The sequence below is a fragment of the Diospyros lotus genome, chromosome 13, assembly GCF_014633365.1.
Source record: "Diospyros lotus cultivar Yz01 chromosome 13, ASM1463336v1, whole genome shotgun sequence".
Lineage (NCBI taxonomy): Eukaryota > Viridiplantae > Streptophyta > Magnoliopsida > Ericales > Ebenaceae > Diospyros > Diospyros lotus.
Genome location: NC_068350.1, coordinates 23,656,390 through 23,668,107, shown reverse-complemented (window position 1 = coordinate 23,668,107; position 11,718 = coordinate 23,656,390). Strand labels below are relative to the sequence as shown.

The window sequence follows — 11,718 nt, the reverse complement described above, 5'->3', positions numbered from 1 at the left end:
CATTTTCAAAATGGTGTTTGTTGAATATGAAATGAAATGTGAGAAACACAGTGTCAGGAGAAGGATTCCATTTACCTATTCTGAATTTCCTTATTGCTGTAACTTCATGTTATTTCTTTTTGCTGCTGTAATTGTTAGATTGTATGATGTCATTTTAGATTGTATGATGTCATTTTCTGTTAAGAAGTTGTTAGCCCTAGTAATTGACTTTAATATATATAAATAAATATAGTTGGAGTATGATGCTCCGGCTTTTGAGGACTTGAACTAAATGGTGACAAAAGCACTAATTATAATCCTTTCATGGCTTTAATATTCATCTCTTTTCAGTGTGATATATTGAAAGTGATTCAAAAGTTGAGCGGCCCTTATTACACTTCCAATTCACTTCTCTACACATACCAATCACTTGTTATTTTTTGATCATTTATTCTAAATTTTTAAACTGAATTGCTTCAGTTTTATTAAATTCTATTCGGATATATCCATCTTGATGATACATACACATGCACGTAAAAACAAAAAACAAAAATAAAAAATAATCAAATTAAGTAAAACATATGATTATTTGACAGAAACATCACTAAATTTTGGTTATTTAGGAAATTGGGTTGTCTACAGGAATAATTTTATTTATTTACTTATTAAAATATGTTATACCTTTTTCCTAAACATTTTTACATTAGTTATTTTGATTAACTCCAACTAAGTTACTTTCCAACCATGAAAAAGAAACCTTACATTGAGAGCAAAACTCACCATCAAGGAAGGATTAGAAGGTCTTTTCAAATTGATTCTCACTGCTTTTTTTTTTTTTTATAAATATATTATTTCAAATTGTTTTAGTTTCATGTTTAGCTTTCTGTTGCTTTTTTCTGTTGATTCCCACTAAGTGTCATTTTTTGTTTTTCTTTTAAAAGAGGTAGAAATAAAAAATGACTACAAAATCTAATTCACCTTAAAATTTTGTTTTGTGTTTATATACTATCATGTAAGGCATGAAACCATCACATGCAATAACCAACAAACCTTGCACATTAGGTCAATACACAAAAATTGATGTATAAAGAGACAAAAGTTGAGCGTCTTATAGAGTGACAATAATTAGGGTCTCTATTGGAAAATTGTTGTAGTTTTTAAATGCCTTTTATGTATGAAGTACGCATCTTAAAACTAATATGGATGTAATGTTTTCATATTGAGGTGTAGATTAGAGAAGCAGAATATAAGCTACAAGCTCTGTTTTAGCTGCATGGATAAGTCTTGGATTACAAAGCCACGAAATACACATGAATTTTAGGAAGGGGTGCAAGAATTTTTGGAATTTGCCTTTGCCCATCGGTCTGTTGAAGGCAAAATCAAATGTCCATGTCCTGATTATGTTTTTAGAAATTGGGAGACCAAAGCAGTGGTGTATGATCATTTGATTTGTAGAGGGTTTCCAACCACATACACTATTTGGTTTTGGCACGGGGAGTCAACGACAGGGGAAACTTCTAATAGCACACCTTCAATACAAAATCCCTTATATAGTCATAATCCAATACACAGTATGATCAACGATGCTTTTGGGATATCTAGGGACCATGTGAATGTAGAAGCCTGCACATCGCATCAACCAGTACATGAAGGTGAAGAAAGGATGCCAGAATTGAATCAAGGACCTAATGAGGAAACTAAGGCATTTTACGATCTAGTTAGGGATGAAAATCAAGCATTGTATGAAGGATGTATGAAGTACTCGACATTATCATTCCTAGTAAAACTATATCACATCAAGTGCTTGTGCGGATTGAGTAAAAAAGCAATGTCTATGATTTTAGAATTGTTAAAAGATGCCTTCAAACATGCAGAGATTCCTGATTCTTTTTATGAGGCGAAGAAATTAATTACCAAGCTTGGTCTTAATTACAGTCAAATACATGCATGTCCAAATGACTATATGTTGTATTGGGGAGAAGATGAAAGTAGGGAGACATGCAAAGTATGTAACACGTCAAAATGGAAACAAAGTAGGAAAGGTAACCCGACGAACATGTCTGGTGGGGGCAAGAAAAGAAAAAAGAAACCTGTCAAAGTTTTACGGTACTTTCCACTTAAACCATGTTTGCAAAGGTTATTTATGTCTTCTAAAACTGCTAAACATATGAGGTGGAATTCTGTGGATAGTAACAAAGATGGCTTGATGAGGCACCCGAGAGACTCTGAGGCGTGGAAGAGATTCGATGAAACACACCTTGAATTCGCATCAGATCCATGGAATGTTAGGCTTGGGTTAGCTAGTGATGGTTTCAATCCTTTCGGAACTTTGAGTACCAACTATGGCATTTGGCCTGTGATTCTTATACCGTATAACTTACCCCCTTGGATGTGTATGAAGTAGACTTCCTTCACCATTTCAATGATCATTCCGGGAAAGCAAATGCCAGGGAATGATATTGATGTTTACTTACAAACCTTGATTAAAGACTTGAAGGATTTGTGGGATGGTGGTGTGGAAACATTTGACGCTTCACTCAATGAAATGTTTAATATGCGCGCTGCATTGATGTGGACAATTAATGATTTTCCTGGGCTTGGTAATTTATCTGGGTGGAACACACACACTGGTTCAGCTTGTCCAACTTGCAATTTTGACTCTGTTGCCCATCGTCTACCTCATAGTAGAAAGTGGAGTTTTATGGGTCATCATCGATTTTTAGAGCCAAATCACAGATTCAGGTTAACCGTGTTCACTTTGATGGTAATACAGAGTTTAGGAATCCACCAGTGGCACTATCAGGTTTAGAGATATTCAAGCAGTTGGAAAATGTTCATGTTACATTTGGGAAAGGGATGGAGGTTGAAGATAACAAAAAAAGAACTCGCCGAAAAAATATTGTAGAAAGTGGTTGTCAACAATGGAGAAAGAAAAGTATATTTTTCCAACTTCCTTATTGGGAGTACAACTTGTTGCGCCATAACCTTGATGTTATGCACATTGAGAAGAATGTGTGTGATAATGTCTTGTACACCATTCTCAATGAAAGTGGAAAAACAAAAGATAATCTCAATGCTCGAAAAGACTTGAAAGAGATGGGCATAAGAAGTGATCTTTGGCCAAATGAAAATGGATAGTATCGACCTGCTTCATTTACAATGTCAAATGCCCAAAAGATGTATTCCTTACAACTTTGAAGAATGTTTTAGTGCCTGATGGTTACTCAAGTAACATTGCTAGGTGTATTGATCTAAAGCATCAGAAGATATTTGGTTTGAAAAGTCATGATTCACATATTCTTATGAAGCAATTGCTACCAGTATCAATTAGAAATGTGTTGCCTAACCAAGTGTCTGCCGTTTTAGTTGATTTGTGCTCAATATTTAGGCAAATATGTGGCAAGGTGTTGAATCCTCTAGACTTTGACAAGCTCCAACGTCGAGTCATTCTCACACAATGCCATATGGAAATGCTTTTTCCGCCTGGGTTCTTTATAGTCATGGTTCATTTGGTTGTGCATCTAGTGAATGAACTGAAGCTTGGAGGCCCAGTACATTATCGATGGATGTATCCTATAGAAAGGTAAATATTCTATATATCATAATTGCTATTTGCTATTGGATTTGCAGGTATATATGTATAATACTATTTTCTAATTGTGTTTTTTACTTTAGATACTTGGGACATTTGAAGTCCTATGTACGTAACAGGGCACAACCAGAAGGTTCCATTACTGAAGGTTACTTGGCTGAAGAATGTTTGACCTTTTGTTTAAGACACTTGGAGGGCATTGAGACAAGATTCAACCAGCTTGGAAGTGTTGATGATCAAACGACAAACAATGAATCGTCTCAAGTTTCAATGTTTTTTACTGAAATAGGGAGATCAGTTGGGAGTACTTCATATTTCAACCTTACTCATATTGAGAAACGACAAGCACACATATATGTGTTGATGAATTCAGAACTAGTCGATCGGTTTGTGAAGTGAGTTCATACATAAAAGATATATAATTTATCAAAATCCCTTATTTTCCTATCTTGTTGCTTTAATGACTTAATTTTATATAGGGAATTTAGAGAGATAACCAAGAGAAGGCTCAGGAATCGAACACGATCAACTATAGAGATTGAAAGAACAGTACATCGAGAATTCGTTGATTGGTTCTCTAAGCGTGTAGGTTTACCATTGATATATTTTATTAAGAACAATATTTCAATCATGAAAAATTGTACTTATCGATTTCCTTTTGTTTCATTTTAGATTATGAATGATGAAAATGAATCCCATTCAGATGATCTTAAGTGCCTTGCATAAGGGTCACTGCAACGTGCCAGACAATTTAGTGCATATAATGTCAATGGATTCAAATTTTGAACTATGGAATGAGAACATAGCTTGAAAACTCAAAACAATGGAGTTTTTGTGATTTTTGGAACAAGAAGTCATTCTAGAATCAATGACAACAACCCAGTTAATGGAGATGTTAATTATTATGGAAAATTGGTATTACTATGGTCGATTCAGGATTATTCTATTCAAGTGTAAATGGGTCAATACCATAACTGATAGAGGGATCAGACAAGATGCTTTGCAGTTTACTTTAGTGAATTTCTCTCGATTGATACATACTGGTGAGTGTGAAGAAGATGAACCTTATATTGAAGCTTCACAAGCGCAACAAGTGTATTATGTTGAAGATGTTGTAGAAAAGGATTGGAGTGCTGTTATACATTTAAAACCAAGAGATTTGTATGATATGGGTGAAGACACTGAAGAGACATTCTATGAGAACGAGCCATATCAAGCACAAGACTTAGGGTTATTTTTTCCTAATGATACTGAAATTCTGTCACTTGCAAGAGCACAAATAGATGATGATCGAATGCCTAATGTTGAAAATGTTGATGATGAGGATATGTAATTCTTTGGATTTAATTAATGCAAATGTAGAATATTATATTACATTTTACTTTGCTTATTATATTGTTGTTAGCCTTTTTTTATTTTGCCTTTCATTTTGTTTTGATTTATCTATACGTGCATGTTTTTCTCATTTATAAAAAGTTGCAGCCATGATTAGGAAGAAATGTCTAAGGGGTACCAAATAATTTTATCAAACAATTTTATCAAATAATTTGTTTTCCATGAAATTCGAATTCTATCTATTTAGCGACAAGATTTTTAACATCTTTTTAAATTACTTGTTAAGCTGATTTACAGTCCACTCTAAGAAGAAATTTTTTATTTAAGAGATCATCTTGGAATTTTGTAATGCATAAGACAATGGCTAAAATTTCTATTTTGATAGTAGAATAATTAGCCTGGGTTTTTTTTTTTCCAAAAATCAGGATAAAATCTAATAATATAATCTTGTGAGTTGATATGCTGTTTAAGGATACCTCCAAATCCTATGTTAGATGCATCTATCTCTACAATCTTCTATGCTGTGGGATGACAAAGGTGGAGGAGTGGCATTAATTTTACTTGAGACTTGATAGTCTAGACAATTTTAGTGTGTTGTTTCTGTCCATGGGATTGGGCTTCCTTTTAGGCAGTCAAATAAAATATTACACTGGGGCTTGTTATTCTTATAGAAGTCAACTACATAATTTAATGATCCAAGAAATCATTGTAACTGATTTTTGTCTAAGATTTGATCAGGGAATTTATCTTCAAAGTCTACAGTTCGTTGTATAGGAACAATAGTTCCATTTTCTAATATTATGTAAAAGAATGTCTTTAAATGCTTCCAGTGATCATCTAGATTATTGCTAAGTACTAATACATCATCTATATAGGCAATTATATAAGCTGTGTATGGGTTGAAGATGTCATTCATGCTGTTTTGGAATTCCGAAGGAGCATTTTTTAGTCCAAAGGGCATTACATTCCACTCGCATTGTCCAAATGAAACTATAAATGCTGTTTTATAGCAATCCTTTTTAGCAATTTGGATTTGCCAAAATCCTGATTTCATATCAAATTTTAAAATATTTTTACTTTATATAATCTATTCAAAAGGTTTCTATTTCTAAACTTCTGATTCTAACATTGTTTGGAAGTGTTGGATTTTTTGGTTTGTTTGAGGCTCATTTAATTGTTTTTCTTTTCTTTTTAGGGTGAATTCTTCTTTAAAAAATAAAACCTGTTTTTGTTTCTGGTTAATGGTTTGAATTTTTTGTTGTTCAATTAAGGCATTTTTCAGGAGATTAATGCCTCCAGTTTTGGCAAGAAAGGAAAATTTAAATAAGATAGGTGTTCCCATGCATTTTGTTCTAAATTCCTTCTTCAGTAACTTCCATGGGAAATAAAAGCTGAAGGAACAATGTTCCTAAAACAATTGGTGTAGTAGATTTTTGACTAAAAGAAACGAGGTAGAGAAACAAACATTCTGATTACATGTGCATTGGGAATTTTATAACGAATTTGTAACTAGTCATTGTTTGCTTCTGTTAAGGTTTCTTTTGTTTTTTGAGAAAAATTTAGTGAGTACTAAGCTTTCTAGTATGCAGTTCATATTGGCTCCAGAGTCAAAGAGGGCTATAGTTTCTAATTTAAAATTTTTTATTTTGATAGTAATATCAATATACCACTTTTGGTAAGTTATTCTGCTTAGGAGGTTAACAAAAATAGTGTTCTTCATCATTTTCTTTTGGTTCAACTTTTATAGTCTTAGAAGGTTCTTCATCAGTAGTCAAGAGGTAGAGGGTAGAAGGTATCTATCTTTTCTCTTAGATTTGTAATTAGGTTGTCTTGTTCTAATTAGTGTAAGGAGGTCTTCATTATTTCCAGTTCCTGTTTTACACCTGATACTTCTTTTAAAATTTTGATTTCTAACTGCAAGTCTTTAGGGGTAATCTTGTTTCCTAGAGTTACTAGCCAGGCAATTTCTTAAAAATCTATTTTGGGGGTTTTGTTTTTGGGAAGAGGTTAGTTATTACTAATCATATTATGAAATTGTTAGAGATATTGATGCTTAATTTGGGGGTCTTCACTTTTGTCTACCATGTCCAACATTATTTGGATATTTTCAGTGCCTAGTGGACATACCTTATTATTGCAGTAGCATGATTTTCTTTTACTCTCTGATGAAGATGTCCTTGTGTCAGAGGTTTCTAAAGTGTCCAAGCTCGCTTGGAGTTCTAAATTTTCATTATCAGATAGTTCTTTTTCAGATTCTGATTGATTGTCTTCCCACAGATAGGCCATAAGTTGTTCCTTGTGTTGATCATCTAATTGGAGTTCATTTAACTTCTTTCATAATTTGCAATGTGGGGCTATGTGTCCCTTCTGCCCACATTTATAGCAAGTAATTGTATTTGATTTTTTGGTTTTCTGATATCTTTTATATCCACTAGTGTTTTACTTATGTTTATTTACAGGCTTTTATTAATAATCTGGTTTATTATGTGTCTCCTTCTCCTTTATATTTTTTCTTTTGCAGCCATGATTAGGAAGAAACATCTAAGAAAGACAGGCATTACTGATTTAGGTGGAGATGCCTCACTTCCCACACATGCTTTAACATCATTGTCAGCTCCACCACAACCCCCAGCATCATCCCCAGCTCCACCACAACCTATAGCATCCTCCCCAACTCCATCGCAACCTCCATTATCTGCCCATGCCCCATCACAACCTCCAGGATCTAGGCAGACTCCATCAGAATCATCCACCCCACATCTATCTCAGGATTTTCCATCGACAGCCTCGTCTACATCACGTCATTACTGGACAGTTAATGAGATAGGTATGCACAAAATATTTAAATTGCGTGTAATTATTATATACTTGCATTAATTATTAAATTAGCTATATGTATTTTGATTGACAGATGAACAGGGAGTTATAAAACAAGAAAAACTATGGGTTAAGGATGTTTGGCTGCTTGCACATGGAAGGCGTGTCATGTTAGAGTTTAATGACACGCTCTAACCCATAGGAGATGCAGCGGGACTATTTGGAGGGATTTTAGGGGAGCTAGCTTCTGATTTTGTCGCTTTTCCTATCAATTACGAAAGCTGGCATAAAGTTCCCAACGCATATAAAGATGAAATTTACAAAAATAGTCATGGTAATTATCTAATATTTGTTGTTTTGATATATTTTTCTGAATATTTTGTTATAATTAACATTGTTATTTTTTGAAGGAAAAATTTAATGTTGACAAAGGACATGTGAAGAATTTCATTTTGAGAAACATCGGAAAAAAATGGAAGGATAATAGATGCAAGTTATACCACGAGTACTATTATCCCACTATTGGTTGAGAGGCAAATCTTGCAAAACATCCACCAGGAATCTCACAAGACCAATGGGCAAGTTTCATTGATTATCGTGCACGCGAAAAAACTAAGGTGATGTTACTAATCTTGCTTATAAGAGTACTACTCTTTATACAACTAAATAAGTATAATTCAAGTAATGATGTTCTTGTTGAATATCTAGGAGATGTGTCTGCAAAATAGTGAAAATCGATCTAAATTGACAATCCCACACACTGGAGGATCAAAGAGTCTGGCAAGAAAAAAACATGAGATGGTAATATTACAAAAATTTATCCTAAGTATGAATTTTTCATTCTAACATCAACTAACATTTATGTGAAATTGTTCTAAATTATAGGAAATTGAGAGTGGTCACCCAGTGAGTAGGGGTTTATTATATATCGCGACACATAAGAAGAAAGACGGATCTTTTGTGAATGAAGGGGCACGAACTATAAGCGTAAGTTTTGACACAAACTTAATCTTTACTTTCAAATTTATTTGTTTTTATAGTGTTTGTTTCTAGACACCTTTTGCTTTTGTTTCCCACTTATATCATAATTCTTAGACCTTTTGTTTGTTAGTCTTTGTTTATTAGAGTCTGAAATTGGTCCCTCTTTACATTATTAATTTGCAAACATAAAATAACAAACTATAGAAGCAGAAACTTACCACAGCCCTATTTTGTAGAAGAAACAATCCTGTCTTGGTTCTTAACAGAAAAATTGTTCTAAAGTCTTGAGTACAGTTTATTCTTTAAGACTTGGAAAGCCTGCCAAACTTGAAATACTTCATGCACTTCCAGCCTATTTGCTACCAGAAATGGATAATTCTATGGATTTCTCTTCTTAAAGGAAGCACATCAAGAACATGCCAAATTTATTATGTCAAAATGAAGTTAAAAAATCCTGTAGCTGAAGTTTTACATCTCCAGGAGCACCCCTAGCAGTTCACTAAAGAACAAGTGTTAAATGGATAGATTGAGAAATGTAGTTCTGTATCTCCATAAGGAGTCCTAACAGGCTTGAAATCAACAATCTTTACTGTTAACAGTGACAAACTAGATCGAAATTGGGGTCCTAAACAATTGTGCTTGTTAAATTAACTATAAAATAATAATAAAAAAAAAGACTCCTTGTTTGATGTTATATTTTCATATTATAGAAACAATCTCTGGGTTCTAAGTTTAAGTTTTAGACCAAAAGTAAAAGAGAAAAAGGGTAGCTTACAGCCAGCCCACAGAGAGATACAACAATAACAATCACAAGTCTAAATCTTATTAAGTAGACCCTACCCATCTCTATTGGTGAAAAAAAAAGTTAGCAAGTCAAAACCATATCATATTTAGTATATTAGCACATAGGGTAACTTGGCCGAGCTCTGGGTCTTGGACAACAGTACCATTGCAGCAAAATTCCTTCTTCAGGTCTTTGAGTATCTTGTTGTAGCTGAATTCCTTCTTCAACCCCTGGACAGTGGTCAGGCTTTTCCTACCATTGTGCTGCTGTACGCGTATATGTACATAGTCCTTTGACCCGGCACCTGAGTTCTCAGCATTTGCCTCGGCGAATGCATCTGTTCATGACACCGATGAAATAATAACACTATCAGTTCGAACTAAAACAATAACCTAACAAACACAAAATTGAACAGTGTACACATACCAAAAGTTGTTGGGATCTGGATATCGAGTTCAGACATGAACCTTTACTGCTCGAATTGAGATGACCAAACAGGAAGACAGAACTCGGTTGCTTCAAAATTGGATGGCTAAGCACTAAGACAATGTGTCAAATGTCTTTAAAATCTCATAAATGAGATTGAACATAAGCTATAAACATAGAGCAAGGCCAACTTAACTCGGTAAAATTCACACAATGTTGGCAATTACTACTAAGATGACAAATCAATAGAAAACAGTTAGACTGAATCAATGGTTATGTGGGTAAAGATAAGAAATCATATCTTAAATCACACGAGACCTAATAAGATTCACATTAGAAATTTTTTATGACAACTATAGCTGGAAACTCTATTCAAAGTGATTGTGGATTTTGGTTTCCTGTATATTCTTTTTCTAACCTAAACAACAAATAAACAAAGAAATTTAATTTCAATTCTTTCATTTGCCCCCATTCTTTTTCCTCTCTTTCCAGAAAATCCTAGTTTTAAAGGATAGTGCAATTACAGATCTGGGTGCCTTCTCCCACTTCAACCTCTTCCGAGCATCAACTTTTTTATTCCTTAAAAGAAAACAAAAAATCGCCTTTTCATGATGTAATCAACTTCACTTTGTTGTAATGTTCAAAATTTATGACATCAGTTGATTTCCAATTTGATAGGGGAATTTTATGTCAAGTAGAAAAACATCCATATTTATATAGAAAAATTTTTGTGAGTTGATTTGCTGGTGTTTGTTGTAATTGATATTGATATTGTTTTTTAATCCATACATATACAGGACAAAATTTTTGACATTGAGAGTCAAGGCACATCTCCACGGTCAGTCTCCTTACACGATTCACTTGCTCAAGTGCTAGGAAAAGAACACTCAGGCCAAGTCCGAGGTTTGGGATTTGGTCCGAGTCCAAATCAAGTTTTTGGGACCGTTAGTCAATTGAATGAGAGATCTTCGTCTTCCAATAATACCAGTTATCAAGAACAAGTGAACTTTTTGACAGATGAATTACAAACTAATAAACAAAAGGTTCAAAGTTTAGAGTCACAGCTGCAAAATGTTCAAGGTGTAATGAGTTTTCTTTTGACAAACGTTACGGCGAATATACCACCTGAGATTGTTACGATGCTCAATTGAATGGTATGTTAATTCTAAAATTATTAATTTTCATTTTTCATTTTAAGTGATTGTTTATGTTTATGCCTACAAATACTTTTAAGAGTATGTTTTTATATTTTGTATACATCTAATACAATTTTAATTATTTCAGGTACCGGATGTGAATAGTGGACAAGCTTCACCAGCAAGAAGGCAGTCTTCGATATCTAGTCATAACGTTCATGATCCATCACAACCTCATCCACCACAACCTCCAGACCAACAAAATTGATGTACTGTTAAGATATTTGAACAACTTGACTTCTAAACTTTTTAAATTTCATTTTGATATGTAAGTCTATTTTGATTGGACTTTGATATGTTACATGTTTGGATATTTAAGTTGGAATCCTTATAGTTTGTTGATTAAATAGATGTAGATATTGTGTTTGTGAATTTGGTGTATTGTGTTTGTGAATTTGGATATTTATGGGTCATTTAGGTATGTACACAAGTAATCAGGTGGGTCATTTAGGTATACAGGTACTTCAAGCAGGTATTATTGAATACAGCGGCGATTTTAAAACCGTTGCTATATTTTTAATGAATTCATTTTAGTAGCGGTTTCCAAACCGCCGCTAAAATGAATTCATTAAAAATATAGCGGCAATTTTGCCAAGAGACTACTACAT

General features: G+C 33.6%; 1 protein-coding gene across 1 annotated transcript; it reads right to left on the bottom strand.

Moving 5' to 3' along the window:
* Positions 1-9,577: 9,577 nt before the first annotated feature.
* LOC127788131 (protein translation factor SUI1 homolog) lies at positions 9,578-9,951 on the bottom strand. Its single transcript, XM_052316241.1, has 2 exons — positions 9,915-9,951; positions 9,578-9,825 (listed from the first exon to the last, which is right to left on the bottom strand). The coding sequence occupies exons 1-2, from the start codon at positions 9,949-9,951 to the stop codon at positions 9,578-9,580; spliced, it is 285 nt and encodes a 94-aa protein (XP_052172201.1).
* Positions 9,952-11,718: the final 1,767 nt, after the last annotated feature.

What these genes read in the sequence shown, in the direction of transcription:
- LOC127788131 (XM_052316241.1), bottom strand. Translation starts at nt 9,951, where the DNA reads ATGTCTGAACTCGATATCCAGATCCCAACAACTTTTG. An exon ending in CCAGATCCCAACAACTTTTG is followed by an intron (nt 9,826 to 9,914) that starts GTATGTGTACAC and finishes TGTCATGAACAG; the next exon opens with ATGCATTCGCCGAGGCAAAT.